The sequence below is a fragment of the Bactrocera tryoni genome, chromosome 3 (assembly GCF_016617805.1).
Source record: "Bactrocera tryoni isolate S06 chromosome 3, CSIRO_BtryS06_freeze2, whole genome shotgun sequence".
In the NCBI taxonomy this organism is placed as follows: Eukaryota; Metazoa; Arthropoda; class Insecta; order Diptera; family Tephritidae; genus Bactrocera; species Bactrocera tryoni.
In genome coordinates this window covers 65,636,698-65,655,938 of record NC_052501.1, presented here as the reverse complement: position 1 = coordinate 65,655,938, position 19,241 = coordinate 65,636,698, and the positions used below count along the sequence as shown (strand labels likewise).

Below are 19,241 nucleotides of genomic sequence, written 5' to 3'. Positions count from 1 at the left end.
TACTGACGGTGCAAAGTAAGTTTGGCTTCCATAAACTTTTTGTAATATTAATAGTCGAAAAAGACTTTTCGTATATCTAATTAAACTTCAACTTTGATGTTACAAGTTGATATTATTTTCAATAATTTCAACAATTTTTCTGTTATTTTAATTTATAGAAAATCTTATTTATAACTTAAAATATTCTTCTCGAACAAAAAACAGAATTAAATCGACCGATTACTTTATACAACTTTCCACGATGAAGCTTCATCAAAGTTGACTAAACAAAATTGTTCACGTTGGATCCCAAACAATTTGTCAATCGCTCAAAAATGGCTCCTGAATATTGGTCGAGAGAAATATTAAGAAATTACGAAAGAGGTGTTTCGAAATACATACGTCTAAAACACATCGTGCCAATTGATGAATCGTGGATTTACGCGTACATATGTGCCAGAAAGTAATGAACAATCGACTGTTTGGGTTCTTCAAGATGAGCCGAATACAACAAAAGTTGTTCGCACATGAAGCAATTCCAAGCAAGTGGTTGCCTGTTCTTTTGAAAAAACTAAATATGTCGCAACCATACCAATGGAATAATACAGAGCAGTAAATTCTGAGTGATACACAATCATTTGTTTGCCAGTAGTCATTTAAGAAATTAGGTAAACAAACTACCAAAGACAGATCACTCTTCACCACGATAATGCGAACTCTCAAACTTCGAATGAAAAAATTGCATTTTGAGCACTCAATACATCGATTTGATGAGTCATCCTCCGTATAGTCCTGACTTAGGACCGAATAACATATTTCTATTCCCGTCCGTAAAAAATAAACTAAGAGGTCAACGTGTTTCGACACCTGAAGAGCCGCTTGATAAATTCAAAAGGTGTGTTTTTGAGATACCTCATTTAAAGAGGCAAAAGTGCTTCGACATGAAGAGCTTCATAAGAGCCGTTGTGAAAATTTTACAATGAACGTGGCACCACCCACCTTTATTTGGGATCCTATAACTCAGGAATTATTCGACCAAATTTTGAGCATAGAGTTATCCTGAAAAATGAGCGAAATCGGAACACAGCGACGCCTACTTCTCCTATAACATAATTTAGAGATTCACCTGATTTCTTCACTTTACAGTATTCAAATCAAATTTATGATTCAAAATACACTTTATTATTCAGTATAATCTCCCTGAACACTAATACACTTGCTCCAACGATCTTCCAATCTGTGGATCCCATCCCTGAAGTGAGAATCCGGAAGGTCTAGAAAAGACACCTCAACAGCCGTTATGATCTCTTCATTTGATGAAAAACGCTTGCCCCGTACAACTTTTTTGAGTTCTGGAAACAAATAGAAGTCGCTGGCGGTCAAATCTGGTGAATACGGTGGATACTCCAACAATTCGAACTTTAATTCATGGATTTTAGGCATTGTCAAAATGATTTCCGGACACGAACTCAGTTCGAAGCCGAACAACCAAGTTCACACCACTCCTTAGCCTCTTGTTTTGATTAAGAATCATAGTGATAGACCCGAGTCTCATTCATAGTGACGAATCGTTGTAAAAAATCTACTTTATCCTTTCGAAAACGCTCCAAATGTTGCTAAGAAAGTTGCATTCGAATGTGGTTATGTTCCATTGTTAGCGAATGCATCCTTTTAAAATATGGCTCAAACTCCCTAATGAGATGTGTAGGGCCTCTACTAAATCCCTCTCAGTCAACCAACGGTCTTCTAAAACCGTATTCTGTATTTTGGCTATAATTTCTGGTGTGGAGGCGTTTTTTGGACGTTCTCCACGTGGATCGTATTCAAGGCTTGTACAACCACGTTTTAACTCAGCAACCCATCTTTATACTGTTTTACTTGTAGGCGAACAATCATTATATACTTTTAACTTTCGTTCGTGAATTTCTTTTGGTGCTACACCTTCCAAAAATAAGAATTTTATCACTGCACGATATTAAAATGTTTCCATTGTAAAAAAATACTTTGACACGGCAAAAAAAATTTTGGGGTATTAGCAACGCCCTCTCTATTCGAACGACAAAACTTATTGAACAACCTGGACGATGTGATACATTGGAATAAACTAGTATCTCACAAATTGCGAGAGTATAAAATGTGCAACTACACCCAAATTGAGGCTTTTTACTTGTTGATTTTAATTTATGTCTGTATATTTTTTGAACTCTGCAATAAACTTAAAAACTTGATTTTCATCTTTTTTAAGTTATTTCCAATATCTTTATCTATGTACATATGTATTTATATCCACATGTATGTGTATGCAGCTATGCATAACATATTTAAATTTTTTTCTTTTTAGTCAAAGAAGGCCGTAATCTCATTCCAATGGACCCGAATGGTCTTAGTGATCCCTATGTTAAGGTCAAACTAATTCCAGATGAACATGAAAAGTCCAAGAAGAAGACGCGTACCATCAAGGCTTGTCTAAATCCTGTGTGGAACGAGACCATCAAATAGTGAGTAATTATTAATAAGACAGCAAGCACTTCTAAGTGGGAAATAAGATATATGGATTTAGAAAAACTTGTCTGTTTGTTGCTCTGTTTCTCTTCTAAAAGCTTACTAAGAGCAAGAGCTTCAAGTAAAAATAATAAAACCAAATGAAATACGGGTTTGTTTTATAACCATTGTGGCTTATTTAAAAAGTTTTGTTTTACTCGTTTTGAAATCACATAAAATATGACAATATTTTAAAATATTGGGATGAAAGCTTTTACCGAGAGATTTTTGAAAGCTTTGATTTCGGTACTACTTAAAGCTTTCTAGGACTTTATAATCTTATTAAATAATAAATATTTCAGTAAAATTATATGACAATACTTCAGAAGTGAACATCTGACGACTTTGATTAATTTGCAAGAAGCAAGAAGTAAGAGGTTAGCGCTCTGAGTAACATAAGGAAATAAAATAGATCTACTGTTTTGGTGAAAGCTTTATACAACCAAATACAAAGAGTGTTTTAAGAATTCCATATTGTATGTTTATGTAAAATTACATAAATTTCAAAAGCTGTTCAGAAGATTTTTTATTTTTTTATTTCAAAAACAAGAATTGATGCGCTCAGCAATTAATTTCCACACTAAACGTCGATATTAAAATAAAATGTAACGTCTATACCCATAAAATCTTTATACCTATCTACTTTTGTTCTACAACTTTTTAATTTTAGTTTAATTAGTAAGACAATATTCTGATATTTCTTTCCTTTTTAGTGATCTCAAGCCAGAAGACAAAGATCGGCGTGTACTTATCGAGGTCTGGGATTGGGACCGCACATCGCGCAATGATTTTATGGGCGCTTTGTCGTTCGGTATATCCGAAATTATTAAGGTGAGTTATTAAAATTGTTTTAGAACAAGAAAATGAATCGCTGAACAAAATTTGATTTGTAAACGTCGGATCTCTTTGGAACTTTTCAAAGAGCCCATAGAGCGAAGCGATGTCGTTTGGGAAGGTCGACTGGCTTCAGTTCTTGAACAAGATTCATTTTGTACGCTTTCAATTTAAGATCTCAACGGAAAGTGCCCAAGTCGTTCCATACGTCAGTCCGGGTTGCTACGATGGATGATGGTGCTGCGAACAATACGCTCAGTAGGCCGATTATGCTGGCCATAGGTTGAGCGAAACACGCGCAGCACATTCTTTACAGAACCTGGATTTTCTTAAATTGAACAATTTTTACACGTTGTTCAGGCATACAGGGTTTGTTCGGGAAGTAATAGGACTGAGTCGGTTTAAAAAAATTTATTGAATCAACTGTTACAATTCTTTAAAAACTTTCAAAATAGGCTCCTTCTGCGTCGATGCAGCGCTGCCAACGCGATTTCGAAGCATTGAAGGCGTTACGAAAGGCATTCTCCGGAATAACCTTGAGAGCTGAGATGTAACCTTCATGTATCATCTCTGTTGTCTTTTCAAATGCTTGCCTTTCATCGGCCTTTTCAGGCAAGAAAACAAAAAAAGTCAGGGGGCCACATCTGGGCTGTAGGCTGGCTGCGAAAGCGTTGAGATGTCGGCCTTGGTTGGGTAGCTATTCACAAGAGAGGCGATGTGAGCCGGGCGTTGTCATGGTGCAACTTCCAATCGGCTGCGATGTCTTGTCGGGCCCGATTTAGTTTGAGTCAATTGAAGACTTCGACGTAAAACTTGGCGTTGAGGGTTTATACAATAGGAATAAATTTATGGTGGACGATGCCTTTGATGTCAAAAAAGACAATGAGCATCGTTTTCACTTTGGATTTGCTCATTCATAAGTAAAGTCTCTGTCGCAGATTCACCGAGTTTCACACAGAATTTAATCACGTACCTGTACTCTAACGAACGCGGCATTTTCGGCTTGAACCACTCACAGAAACACGTCGCGCAAACATGTTTGTCCCGACTCTTCAGGTACTCGGAGACAACTGACCAGCCGCTCGTTCGTTAGTTAGGAACACTCTCTACCGAATCCAGTCGGTGCGCCCACGCTCCGAAGTACAGTAGCGGCGAAAGTAAATCAGTAATAGTACTTTCCGGACAAATTCTGTAAGTCTTTCTATGCTGAAAGATGCCAAGCAATACTGAACAGAAAAAAATATGACAGTTTGACAAGACCTGTCAAATATTTAATGTAATACTATTTTTCAGAACCCCGCGGATGGCTGGTTCAAATTGCTCACACAAGAGGAGGGTGAATACTACAATGTGCCATGCGCCGATGCCACACAGGATCTACTTAAACTCAAAAGTCAAATGCGGGTAAATTCCAGAAAATCTCCAATAAGCCAATTTGAGAAATAATATTGCACACATGTGTAGGATTTACTTACAACTCTCTTCTCGCATTTCATTCGCAGAAATCATCACAAAAGAAACCACTGGTGATGCGTAGCGATACAAATACACAGACACAATCTAAAAAGGATATGATACGTGCTACCGATTTCAATTTCATAAAAGTGCTGGGAAAAGGTTCATTTGGCAAGGTAAGTTCGTGGCGTTGTCTGCAGAGTAATTGTAAGAAACAAATATTATTGAAAGCCTCATTCGGAGACATTTTAAACGATGCGCATGTGTGCTACTTATTTAAAAGTTCTATGACTTCATTTCTCTGTGCAAAAATCATTTAAGTTTCGCTTTCATAAAGCATTTTCCCTTCTACTTTAATCATCTATTCAACCACAACAGGTCATGTTGGCCGAACGCAAGGGCACCGAAGATCTCTTCGCCATTAAAATACTCAAAAAGGACGTCATCATACAGGACGACGATGTCGAGTGTACAATGATTGAGAAACGTGTTTTGGCTTTGGGCGAAAAGCCACCATTCCTAGTACAGCTGCACTCATGCTTCCAAACCTTAGATCGTCTCTTCTTTGTCATGGAGTACGTCAATGGTGGCGATTTGATGTTTCAAATACAACAATTCGGCAAATTCAAGGAGCCGGTAGCTGTGTAAGTATGAAGCATGCTCAAAAACATAGAAAAATACAGAATAAAATGAAGTAAAAGTACGAGAGCAAAGGACAAATATCCGTATGTATTGACTGACCTCTCACGAAAGTGACTTTTGTGCCGTTGATTGACCTCTGTGAAGTGGCCAATCTCGACAGTGTATTATTTGCACTGGTTTCTTTGCACAATCTCACTTTAAATTTTCATCGATTTCCACCTTTGTTTCCTATATAAATATCTTTTCACATTTTGTTTTCTATTTTTCTTTTGCCAATCTATTAGCTTTTACGCAGCCGAAATAGCCGCCGGCCTCTTCTATCTGCACAGTAAAGGCATTTTGTATCGGGATTTGAAATTGGACAATGTTCTTTTGGATGCCGATGGTCATGTTAAAATTGCCGACTTTGGCATGTGTAAGGAGAATATTATTGGTGATAAGACAACAAAGACATTCTGCGGCACACCCGACTACATAGCACCCGAGGTGAGTAAAAAAAGTTGAAAGGTATGTGTGTTTGAATATTGTTGCAAGTTGTTGCTAAAATAATTGGAACTCAAATTGCGATTTCATTTCAAAGATAAACACAAATGTTGTTTAAGTGTGCCTGAGTGTACGTCGGTATGTCGGCTTACATTTATTAGCTCCGATTCGAGTCGATGTCGTGTGTTGTGTGTGTGGTTGTGTATTTTGAGGCGCGTCATTTTTGTATGTTTATCTGCAAAACAGTTTAGAGACTCTAGTCTACTGCGGCAATAACATCGGCGACGGTCGGCAAGCAATATTGTCTAATAACTCGCAGCGTTAAGGGAAAGCTTTCATTTCTATTTGGGTTTATTAGAATTTATATTCCTTGTTTTAACTTTACGGTACAAGCTTTAATATTAAATGACCTGTGGTCTTCACGGCCTTTCAACTCCTTAGCTTTGAAACTGGATTTTGATAAGGAAAGCTCTGAGTATGTTGGGTCACCCACTTCAGAAATGGGTGACGAGCTAATCGCGAGGTGTTTCACCGAAAGTGGTAATCTAACTCTACGACACCATAGTCAAATTTATGTTCCATGGAGTCGTTATATGGTGGAGGGCTTTAGAAATACCACGCTTGCACAGAAACTCGAGAGTGTTCAGCGGACGGCGCTCATCAGTATGTGTGGTGCACTAAGGTTCACTTCAACCATGACACTTAACGCCATCTTACATGTGTCCGTAGACATCGTCGGCTGCGAAAGATGCTATCAGACTCAGGGGATATGGGTTCTTAAAAGAACACGTGCCTGAACACTCGAATATCCGGATATCGAATCGTTTGGATAGTGGAGTCGTTAAACTGAACTCAAGCTGCTCCTTCTCTGCTCATATACCGTTGAAGGAATTGTGGATGGGAAGAACCCGTTGGAGGAGAGGGTCAAAGCTTGGGGGGAAAGTTGATGGAGGGCTTTACTGTCAGGAGCTCTCTATTAACTCCAGCTTCAGACTTCCTGACCAGTGTTTTCCAAGCCGTGGTTGCTGCCATTAAGGTATCAGCAGATATACTGCTCCGAAGTGCAACCTCTTTTGGAGAAATGACCATTCACTCAGATAACAGAGCGGCGATACTAGCCTTGAACAATGAGTTCAGGGTTGGACGAAAAATGTCTAACCTCGCTATCAGTAGCTTCGAGTGTATTTGTGATAAGAGTGGTACGGGTGCCAGCCCATAGCGGAATGGCAGGAAATTGCAAAGCTGATGAGCGAGCAAGGCAATATACCCTAGAACCGCTATTGGTAAAATGGGAGCGTATCCTCTTTTGTTCTACTACTAAAAAGCTAGGCTTCGTGGAAGCTTGGTCAGCGCTGGACCACTATCGGTACACGCTGTCTCTTTACACTCAGTAAGACTAGCCTCTCCCTAGTTGAGGAGCTTTTAACAGGCCATTGCCCTATTGGCGTTCATGTAGTAAGGTTGGGAATATTATCAGACGTCATTTGCAGAAGCTATATAGATCAATTCTTCCTTCTTGACTGCCCCGCGTTTGAGAGGTTAAGGCTTAAACACTTGGGAGCGCATATCTTCCAAACTGAACTGAATTGAACGACTATTCAAATTCGTTTTGGCTACTAAGCGTTTTGCTAATTTATAAGTTTGACCACTGGAGCTCCATGTTTATAAATACTTATCCCGGATAAGTTATCCGTAAAAACTGTAATCACTTTCGCAAAACCACACCAAAAGCATTATAAGTCATAAACTCCATTATTGAGTCTGACACAATTTCGATGCAATTAGATAAGGTATTACGGCAACCGCTTCAACTCTTTGAACTCTTCCAGTTTTATTTTCACTTATTCCATCATTATTTTTTCTCAACAGATCATTCTGTATCAACCCTACGGCAAATCGGTAGATTGGTGGGCTTATGGCGTTTTACTCTACGAAATGCTCGTCGGCCAGCCGCCGTTCGATGGTGAGGATGAAGAAGAGTTGTTTGCTGCCATTACCGATCACAATGTCTCCTATCCGAAGAGTTTGAGCAAGGAGGCCAAAGAGGCGTGCAAAGGGGTGAGTAAAATGTGCAATATTCCGTTATATATATTTTAAAAAATACTTACTATCTCTGAAATTTATATCTTTATAATATACATATATATACTTCTTGCGTGCGTGTGTTTGTCACTAAACTCCTCTGAAGCGACTGGACCGATTCAAATGAAATTATTTGTGTGTGTTCAAGGAGATTCGAGGATGGTTTAGATTCACAATCTGATCCACTGGAAAATGTTTTTTAAATTAATTTTTCATTTGTATTTAATTACTAATTTTGGAATGTTTTACATTGGATCCGATAAATTGCGCTAGCATCGCAGTATCAAATATTCAAACCTTAAATTGATGTAAACGTGCAATAAACAAATGGATGCCAAATTAAAAGGTGACATCTGTAGACCAATAGCAAGTTTTCATAATGTGGACAGAGTTATTCTTTCCAATCCTGCTAACTATTGGAGAGAACAATAATGCATTACAAACGAAATAACGAAAAAGTAACGGGGTATCTTAACAGGCAATTTAAGATTGCAAAAGATCTGTATTGCTTGCAATATTGCCAATGAAACTATAATTTGGTAATGTTTTGCAATTAATGAATATATTATCTATGTATATATATAAAAGAAAGTCATGTTAGTTACATCATTTATAACACAAGAACGGCTGAACCGTTTTTATCTTTTTATATCAAAATTCAATACAATTGAATTTGATGGGGAGGTAGCTTCGAATCAGGGTAAAAACATATAATTCTCTGTATCGCTTTACGTCAAAATTCAATACAATTCATAAATACTAAAATTAAATTACAAATCAAAAGGATTTGTTCAAACTTCATGTAAGAATCATTTGAAAATTTTAGTAATTCAAAAATAGAAAGAAATATGTAAAAATTTGCATATCCATACATGCTTAGTTTATGGGTTATACTGATTTTGCTCCTGAACCAGACAGCTTTTTTTTAGGAGGAACGCGTCAGATATATCAAAAATGCGGAGGAGATACCTTAACTAATAGTTATAATCTAAATAATAGAAACCATATAAGTAGATGGTATTAGTTGTACTACCTATGTATCAGCCACAGTGAAACGTGGACGGGTCCTCTAGTACTTTTATGTTTTTCAATGTCCCATTAAAGCTTAAAGCTTTAAACTATAAACTTTTCCTTTGTTTATATTTATCCACACATATTTTGGCTATGTTTACTGTCGTCGGACTTCATTAACTATGCACACATGTGTCGTTGGGCATAAATTAATTTTGAATGTCCGGCAAACAAGTCCACACTCGTGCTTACTATGTATATAATATATGTACTATATATATGTATACAATATATGGAGTGACATAAGTACATAAACAACAAATATGTGTATTCTTTATTTATGCCATCCTTTCTATATATAAATTTATGTGACCTTGCAAGTAGCATATAAGTTTTAGACTAAAATGTTTCATTAATTTTCAAGCACATTGTTCTTGAAATTTATGTACATATATTTTTGGATGGAGAACGTGTTTTTTCATATATTTGTTAAATAAAACAGCTTTTGTGAATCTAATAATACTTTAAGCCTTTAAATGCTTATACACAATGAACTTAGACAGTTTAAGTGAGGTTTTTGGAAATAGAATTTCTGAAATTTTTAGCGTATAGTTTTTTATCTAGATAAGTTGAAAAAATTATTTTGAAAAATATTAAATAAGAATTTCTAAAATACTGAAATTTTAAATTTAGTTCTTGAGAACACTAAAGGCTTTGTATAAATTTTTTCCTTATATATTATAATATACATATTATAAATATGTGTTACCATTCGAAGGCACATTCTTTGGGATTGGGTTTGTGTGGCCCACAAACCACACCACATCTTTTTTTCTGGATAAAATGACAGCTTTTGAATCTCTTCAGGTTGCTCTTCGTCCCAAATGCGGCAATCTTGCTTGTTTACATACCCATTGAGCAGGAAATGGGCCTCACGCTTAAAAAAATTTGGCTCAAAAACGACTGATCTTCTTGGAACTTTTCATGAACCCAGAGAGCGAAGCGATGTCGTTTGGGAAGGTCGAGCGGTTCTGGCTCTTACACAACTTTGTACGCTTTCAGTTCATTTCGACATAAAATGCGCCAAGTTCCATACATCAGTCCGAGTTGCTGCCAATGGCGCCGAATCGATTATCCACGGTCTTCGTGTACACTCTCAGCTCCGGCTGCTATAGTTGCTGCACTGCGTGCTGGTCGTGGTCTATTCGGTCGAATATTATCCAATAATGAATGTTGGGTCTCAAGACGGTTGCCGAGATTACAACAGCGCTTCAGTAATTTCTTTTTTCGTAGTTTGGCGCCAATTCGAGATACAAAGTGCAGCCAGGTTTTTCTCTACCTGTTCTCTTCAACGGAGTGGAGGTCTTCCTCTTCCTTTGCTTCCCCCGGCGGATACTGCGTCGAATACTTGTAGAGCTGGAGCGTTTTCATCCACTCGGACGACATGACCTGGCCAGCGTAGATGCTGTCTTTTAATTCGCTGAACTATGTCAATGTCGTCGTGTATCTCGTATCGTTCCATCGAATGCGATATTCGCCGTAGCCAATGCGGACCATTAATCTCTGGCCGAACCTTTCTCTCGAAAACTCGTAACGTCGACTCCTCAGATGCTGTCATCGTCCATTCCTCTGCACCATATAACAGGATGTGAAAAATGAGTGGCTAATAGAGTTTGGTCTTTGTTCGTCGTAAGAGGACTTTACTTCTCAATTGCCTATTTAGTTCTAAGTACCAGCTATTGGCAAGAGTTATTAAGCGTTGGATTTCGAGGCTGCCGTTGTTAATGCTGGTTCCAAGATAAACGAAATTATCTACGACTTCATTTCGGCCTCTCTATATTTTGTCTGCAAATGTGTCTTCTCTCTTCAACTCTCGATATCTATCCCATCCCACACGTATTTTGGTCGAATGTAATGTTGCGAGATAGGCAGTCTGTTTTCTGTCCACAGCGACACGGCTCTCCTCATCGTACCAGCTGTTTTTTGCTTTTTCCGAAAACAAATGGTTTCGTTAGCAGCCGTACGTAAGGAGCTAAAATGTTTGAAATGAAATGGATTGAGTGCTCTCAGAGAGCAGAACTGCAAGTCGAGTAGAACATCGTTTTTTTCTTGTAATATTTAAGTTTACTTCAGCGGAATTCGAGTCCATAACTTATTCCATAGACAGCATATACCTTACAGTCGCTTAAGACCGTTCTGGGGTGTATGAATATGATAGGATTTGGATTCCTGCAAATAACATATATTATATTATGAATATTTAGAGCTCCAAGCATCCTTCAAATGGTATATAATTGTTTAAGAAAAGTTTCGTCTTGTCATAAATACACTATTTACACTTGCAGATGTAAATAATTTTACAATGACTGGCAAAATTCGTGTGACAAGAAAGAAAGTAGAACCAAGGAGCAATAAATTTTTAGTTTAACCCTTGCTTCACCATAAAAAAAAGAGTCCACATCACTATAAAAGTACAATGAAACATCTGTTTGGAAAGATGCGAAGCATATCAAAATATAACGCTTCCTCTATCAAATAACCTCTTTCTTGAGTTAATTCAAAAAATTTGGACTAATATGACATGAAAAAATACAGTGGACTCCGAACGCCATTACCCACATAATTATAATTGATGTGTGTATTTTATTTATTTGAAACTAATTAAATTCACATTCTACATTTGGATTCTTATTCCAGTTCCTCACCAAGCAACCGAATAAACGTCTCGGTTGCGGGCCCACCGGCGAGGCGGATGTGCGTATACATCCGTTCTTCCGACGAATCGATTGGGAGAAAATCGAGAATCGTGAAGTGCAACCGCCATTTAAGCCGAAAATTGTAAGTAAGGGCAAAAACAAAGAAAAAAGTTTCAGAACTTTAATTCATTCATAATTTTAATTATTTCGCCAAATTTCTCTTATTGCGCTCAAATAACACACAGAAACATCGCAAAGATGTCTCGAATTTCGATAAGCAATTCACTTCGGAGAAAACAGATCTGACTCCAACGGATAAAGTATTTATGATGAATTTGGATCAAACTGAGTTTGTGGGCTTCTCCTACGTGAATCCGGACTATGCGGTGCCCGTTTAAAGGCACTGAAACTCCGCACACAAAACACACACACACCCAAAGTACTAGGAATTGAAAGGACACAACCAAGGAAAGAAAAGCGAAAGCTGGGGAGAGAGCGGGATATAGCGTATCCGAGAATATTACATTGTTTTATCGGAAGTAAGCAAGTAAAGCAGGAAATCAAGCATTAACCAGCTTCAACGTCGTTTGATATGTGTGTGTATTGTTGCGGTGCGTTTTTTTCGAGCATACTGTACTTTCGTGTGACCAGCGTGCCATTATAAGAATTTTAAGCAGAATTTCCAAAGCGTACTGATAAACTCTATCGGGTGAAAGTGATACTTAATGATGTCATAATATGAACAAATGATATGGAATTGTCTATGACTGAAAAGCAGGTGTTGGCGCCATCAGGTATACCACCATTTTTGGTCTCACCACACTCGTGCTTTCAAACCATGGTAAATGGGCTCTGTTTGCTCTGTGTGTTTTTGAGGTTAATGCTTTGTGTTGAAGGATCGCTTGTTCTTCGCTATGGAGTATTGTAAAGGCGGTGATCTTATGTATCACATGCAGATCTATGGACGTTTCAATGAATCTGTAGCTTTGTAAGAGCTTTGAATTTGTTCTTAATCAATTGGAATCTATTTTTCAACTTTTATTTAGCTTATCGCGATCTCAAGCTGGATAATGTGCTGTTGGATAGCGAGGGACACGTAAAACTTGCCGAATACGGTTTGAACACGTTCAAAAATATCAAAGAAAAGAAAGCAGTATTTCCGAAACACTTCCAACAAGAGGCTATGGATGTGCTCACGCTAGTTGAGTAATTTTAACATAAAAACACTAGAAAAATTCGTTCACGATAGTATATTTTGCGATGTAGTTCTTCGCTAAGAAGCCAAGCAATCGTTTAGGTTCCGGACGCTATGCGCGCTCTGAGGTTACCATGCATCCATTCTTCAGGAATAATGACTGGGATAAGGCCGAAGCAAAGGAAATGGAGCCACCTATTGTGCCAATGGTGACTGAAGATTGTAAAGGTTGCAAAGATGTTAAAGTGTTGAAACTCTAATAAAGGCATATGCTAAACAGCTTGTTAAGAATTTGTACTTTTTACTTAATATTATGAGCCAAAAATGGTAAGCCTCTTTTTAAATTTTTATTTTATTTTTCATAAACTAGGTCGTCCCTGTCGAAATCATCTCTTTTGGCAACAACACACTTTTGTCAACGTTTTTCCAATTCTTGAAACAGCGATTTACGTTTAATGTCTTCAATTGACTCAAAGCGGTTTCCCCGGAGCGGTCGTTTGCTGAATAACTAGATGTCACACGGAGCTAAATCAGATAAATACGGTGGTTGCGGCACGATATTGGTTGAAAATTTGGCGAAAAACTCACGAAAAGTCAATGCAGTATGCAACGCTGCATTATCGTGGTGCAAAAACCAACAGTTATCGTCCCATAATTCTGGCGTCTTTTTAAGAATATCTTCCACAAACGACGCATAACACTAAAAGAGTATATCTTGTTGACAGTTTGGCCGGTCGGATGGAATTTGGAGTGGAACACACCTCGATAATCGAAGAAAACTGTGAAAATAATCTTGATTTTAGAACTTCTCTGTCGTTTTTTTCGGCTTCGGCTCCACGATATTTGGTCGATTGATCCACTGTTTCCCGTCAGTAAGTAATTCGTTTCATGACATCGTAGTAGTCGGAAAGCATTGTTTCACAGGCGTTAACGCGAAGGTGTTTTCCGAAAAAATTTAGTTATTTTGGAACCAATGATACTTTCACTTTCCTGAGACTCAAATGAACTTTCAAAATGGTTTTCACTAATCCTTCCGACGTTCCAACAATGCCAAAAAGATTTGGTCTTTCCAACGGAGTGGGGGTCTTCCTTTTCCTTTGCTTTCCACCGACAGGAACTGCGTCGAATACTTTCGAATACTGATGCTGCTTTGGTCCTTTCATTGGGAGCGTTTTTTACGTGGCGGGTCTCAACCCCAGCGCACAATCCTGGGGAGGGATGACTCGGCTTCTCACTTTAGCTCGACTTCAAACGAGTGTCTTTTGCCTTCCCAAAGAATCGTTTCTGGACGTTCACAAGTGAATGGTGCTCAGAAAACTTTCCCCGCCCCATCCTCCAGTAAGATCACTGGCTGTTAATCGCTGATTCTCAAGTACCAACTCATTTATTTTATTGACGTGTTGATCCTCAGTTGATGTTGATTACCGTCCTGGACGTGGTTCGTCGTCAACGCGTTCTCGAGACTCTTTGAATAATTTGTAACAAGCAAAAACACATGCTCACGACAAACAATCATTAGCGAAGGCCTTTTCCAACATTCTGAACGCTTCGGCGTGAAAAATTTGATTCAGCATACAAAACTTAATGGAAATACTTTGTTGAATAATTTCACTCAACGTAGAAATCGCCGAATTTAAATTGAATACTCTATCTTTTCCCCATCTTAAGGAACTTATTTTTTAATTTATCACAAATGCTAGTAAATTGTAATATCTCCTTTAGCATGTTCCCTTTTAATCAGATTTTTTTGCTTTACGATGAGTAGAATTTTTAAAAATAAATTTCAAAACATCTTATTAGAAATTAATTTTAAAATCGCCGCTAATGTGGCGTTTAAATAGAAGCCGCATATTTGTAAGCTTCAGGGCTTAGGAGAATATGATATCCCTTTCTGGAGCTTTCAAAACTTTAAGGCTTTCGTATATATCTCAACCTCAAGCTTTTAAGCACTTTTGAGGGCTTAAGATTCCTGAAGTTTCTAGAGGCTGGTGGTACCAGCTGGAGTAGCAATTCCAAGAGATGTAGGGTAGAAGGGGGAGCATTCGCCAGTGGGGCACATATGCCACCTCCAATTATCTTCAAAATTAAATAAGCTATTGATAATCGAAAAACGATATTTTGTGCATTTATCGATGATCTTCCACCTCTCACTCTTTGGTAGTTTCATTATACATGTGCTCGAGGACGGACGAGGTTTTATGTTTTGCGGACTACCGCGAAAATATTTGGTTGTAAGTATTTTTTGTAATAACCTTTTCTGTTTTTGTGATTTAAAAAAGATATTTCACAGATGTGTGCTATTGACATTAGTGACAAAATCTTGCCAGTGCTTGTTTTAGTCAATTTATTAAAAGTGCCAAAACTGTTTAAATTAGTTTAAGAGGTTCCTCCTGGGGATCATTCGCCAGGCTGTTGGTGGGGTGGTTTCGCCGGCGATTCTGCCCCATGGCTATGATTCGCCACTGCCAAATGTACCCCATGGGGTGAATTCACCACTGGCCAATGACCTCCAAGCCATAGATTCGCCACTAGCGTAATTAGGGATTTGCTTTTAATGTCTAATCTTGAAGTGCTTCTAGTACCATGAACTCAGGACAAATTTCTAAAATATTTATTTATACCTGTAGGTACAAAGATCTTTTAGCGATGGTTCGAAACTACAAAAGAAAAACTAACCGATGTAACTTAGATGAGACGAAGATGAAACTTGCAATAAAAGATGTCATCTCAAAAAAATATAACAAAAGTCAAGCTGCTGACTTTTATGCTTTAAAACGAACTACTTTTCGAGATCGTATAAAAAAAATGAAGAAAAGTAAATTGGAGGCATGGCCAGTCATCTGAAGGTGAATATATGTATTCATCGAAATATACCTCAAATCGAGTTTTCACAAAACATCAAGAAAAAGAGATATGCGGGTATTTTAAAGCATGCTCTAACCTACAGCACGGCTGCCACAATAAATGATATTACCATGCCTTTATCATGGGTGGATAATGAAAAAGCTGGAATTGACTGGATTTAAGCATTTGTGGGATGTCCACAGTAATTTTAGATTTATTAAAATATAAAATACTGATACAAAGTTGATGATTGAAAATGAAATGGAGAGTGAAAATGATGAAGCGTGCTAGCAGTCGGGATGATGCGCCAAGAAGAAGGAAAAATGGCGGTCGTCAAGCTGACAGCTTATCCAGTTTTTGGGTTGTCATATCTATGCTTTTTGCAGAGTTGCATTTGGGGTTGCCACATTACTTTGGGGTTGAAACATTGCTTTGGGGATGCCACACATTTATGAAATGAAATCAAGACTTGAGTTTGCGAAAACCGGAAAATACAAATCTTTATCGACTGACTGCGTTTAAGAAAACCGCAGTAATGGAGTTTTTCGATAATATGCAGCATTTGCTCAAAAATAATTCATTTTCTCCGTGTGATATTTACAATTTAGACGAAACGGGTATTACTACTGTGTTGCAATCACCCAAGGTAATTTAATAGCATTCTAACCGAAATACCTGCATTACATATAATAATATGTACCTATTTTGTATTTCATAGGTTATTTCTACAAAAGGAAGACGAACAGTTTCTCAAGTAGCCTCTGCAGAAAAAGGATCGCTTCTAGTAACGCTCTACCACCTATCTATGTGTTCCCTCGTATAAAGTATAAAGAACATTTCGTGAATTGGGGTCCCAACGGTTGTCTGGAGATAACAGATAAGAGCGGATGGATGACAGCTCAAGGCTTTATAGAAGTCCTAAAGCACATCAAAAATAACACTCAGTGTTCCAAGGAGAAACCAATAATCCTTTTCCTAGACAATCACGTCTCCCACTGCAGTCTAACAGCAATCATATTTTGCAGAGAAAATGGTATTCATATGATTACTTTTCCGCCACATACGTTACACAAGCTCCAACCATTGGATGTATCTGTATTTGGTCCGTTTCAAAAGTACTTAGCGACTTCGTTCAATGATTTCCTTGTATTCAACCCTGGTAGAATAATTACAATTTACGACATACCATCGCTATCTAATATCCCATTTTGGAAGGCATTTGCTGCTGAAAACATTTGCAAAGGATTTGAAATGACAGGTATCAGCCCATTTAACAGACAAATATTTCCTGAAACAGACTTCGTAAACGAACCAAATGAAGAACATCGAACCGCTGACAATGATAATGAACCTATACTTCAACAAGATGTGATTTCAAATGAACCTGATATCCTGTTTGAGCCACCAGTCACACCCCACCTCTTCCAAAAACTCCGGAGCAAGTTCGTCCACTCCCTAGAATTCAACAATCTAAATCTAACAAAAGAAAGTTAAAATCCACAATCTTGACATCTACTCCAGCAAAAGAAGAATAGGAACGAACACAGCAGCAAAAGAAAAAACAAGCAAAGAAACCATTGGTACGAAAAGGAGTTCCGAAAATAATTAATGAAAAACGTAAAACCTACGTCGACTCATTATCTGACTTAGCAGATGCCTTAAGCTTCGCTGAATCCGACAGATCTGTTGGTTCGTTTGTAGAACCAGAGAGCCTTGGTGAGACCAAATTCGTACTTGTTCGATTTGGTGGGCAGGTAGATAAGTTCTATGTTGGCAAGATATAGTCTGAATGTCTGAATTCGGTAACTGTTGATTTTTTTAGAAAAAAGCCAGGTTCATGGACATTTTATGAACCATGTGTTAACGACATATTCTATATTCCAAAAGATGACATTGCCCTGAAGTTGCCGGACCCAAGCCATCCCGCAGGAACGTCCCGATCAGCTGCAACATACATATTTGATGTAGATATGTCGCAGTACAATGTAATGTAAAACTCGTCACTATATCCCATTTATTTTTTATGAATTAGTTCTTACCGGCATACAATATAAATATTAACATATGTAGGTATTTCGAATTGTCATTCGTACCTTTAATGAATAACTCAGGTACCTGCCTTTAGTTGTTTTTACAATGAACTGCCTTGTTAATCTCTACCAATATAATATAACACTTTTTTTGTTACTTTTACATGAATTAATAAAATTTAAGCTCATTTTTTGTAAAATGTTGTTTAATAAAAAAAAAAAAAATGGTTGTGCCACCAGCTTAAAATTGCATTTTCCCTTTGACGATTGCGCCCCATCTCACTGGCGAATTTACCCCATGGATGGGGCAGTTTCACCCTTTTGGGCATCTTGGGAAATCCGTAAAATTTGTATATAAATATGCGAGGTAATCAGAATAAAACGGGTAAAATTTAAAGCCAACAAATGTAAGCTCTTAAACAAAAAAAAGTTTTGAAAAACCATTAACAGTTTTTTTATGAGAGCACCTCAAATAAAAAAGAGGCGAATGCTCCCCCTTCTACCCTACATTTTACAGCTACATACGTCCGTGGGAGTTTAAGTGTATATGTATATGTATATGCATACATATGCTAGATATAGCATATAAGAATGCCTTAAACGCTACAAGTTGGCCATGCAAACCGCAACCGCATGCGGCATAGCTTGGCATGGCACAGCATGCCTTAGTATGCAAATGCAATATCGGTCTGTGGGTTTGTAAGTCAACTGCGCAAATTGCTGCATACAAAATGCTTTGTTGGTGCAGGCTTTAACTGCCAAAGTCATCGGCCGGTGGTGTGCGTTGCAACAAGAAAGAGTAAATTTTGGCGAAATGTCAGTCGAAAAGTGTCAAAATCGTACCGTAAAAGGGCCTTATGCCAATTTATTAGTTTGAATTTAGATCTCAACATTCCAAAATCGATCAAGTTTATCGAACAGCAAGCATAATGGAAGATGCGATGAAAAAAGCAAATTTGCACAACTATTTTTCTTTACGTATCTTAGGCGTTCGATAGATTATGGCACCATGGCTTTTTTCATAAATTAAAAATTAAACTTCTCTCCCAACAGTATCTTACTGACATAGGTGCCTTTTATCTGAACATCCGCTACTTCAGAATCAAGTAGGGTCAATCATATTCTACGTTACAGCCAATAAAAACAGGTGTACCCCAAGGAAGTATCCGGGAACTACTCTTATCATTTTTTCTTTACTACTTAATTGCCTACGCCGCCAAACCGCACAATCGCCACATTCGCAGATGATACCTGCATCAATATGATCGGTAAAAATAAAGCTGAGTCGACGAACAGAATACAATATTCAATCAATCAAATTGTAAAATAAACGTCTCGCATGATAAAGTGATAATCGAGATTTCATTATCCGTCATTTTTACATATTTTTCAAATACCGTATTTTGTAAAGTTTTATTCCCCTATCATCATTGGTTCCTTATGTGTACC

At 37.7% G+C, this 19,241-nt stretch overlaps 2 protein-coding genes across 4 annotated transcripts in view; one reads left to right on the top strand and one right to left on the bottom strand.

Moving 5' to 3' along the window:
• The first annotated feature begins 5 nt into the window (after positions 1 to 5).
• LOC120770330 (protein kinase C, brain isozyme) lies at positions 6 to 13,209 on the top strand. Of its 3 annotated transcripts, XM_040097726.1 has the most exons (11): positions 6 to 15; positions 2,321 to 2,477; positions 3,234 to 3,351; positions 4,648 to 4,758; positions 4,857 to 4,985; positions 5,188 to 5,453; positions 5,736 to 5,937; positions 7,804 to 7,992; positions 11,725 to 11,865; positions 11,969 to 12,711; positions 12,770 to 13,209. In XM_040097726.1, the coding sequence occupies exons 2-10, from the start codon at positions 2,347 to 2,349 to the stop codon at positions 12,119 to 12,121; spliced, it is 1,440 nt and encodes a 479-aa protein (XP_039953660.1). In that variant the 5' UTR covers positions 6 to 15; positions 2,321 to 2,346; the 3' UTR covers positions 12,122 to 12,711; positions 12,770 to 13,209. The 3 variants fall into 3 exon arrangements, with proteins under 3 accessions (XP_039953660.1, XP_039953659.1, XP_039953658.1); XM_040097725.1 differs by lacking the exons at positions 6 to 15; positions 2,321 to 2,477 and having other exon boundaries at positions 3,240 to 3,351; positions 11,969 to 12,517; positions 12,600 to 12,711; XM_040097724.1 differs by lacking the exons at positions 6 to 15; positions 2,321 to 2,477 and having other exon boundaries at positions 3,240 to 3,351; positions 11,969 to 12,564; positions 12,620 to 12,711.
• Positions 13,210 to 17,386: 4,177 nt separating this feature from the next.
• The window catches only part of LOC120770738, a 57,496-nt gene continuing 55,641 nt past the window's right edge, over positions 17,387 to 19,241 (bottom strand). Inside the window, exon 3 of the mRNA XM_040098326.1 lies at positions 17,387 to 17,527. Within this exon, the coding sequence (XP_039954260.1) occupies positions 17,387 to 17,527 (141 nt within the window). The remainder of the gene's footprint in view (positions 17,528 to 19,241) is intronic.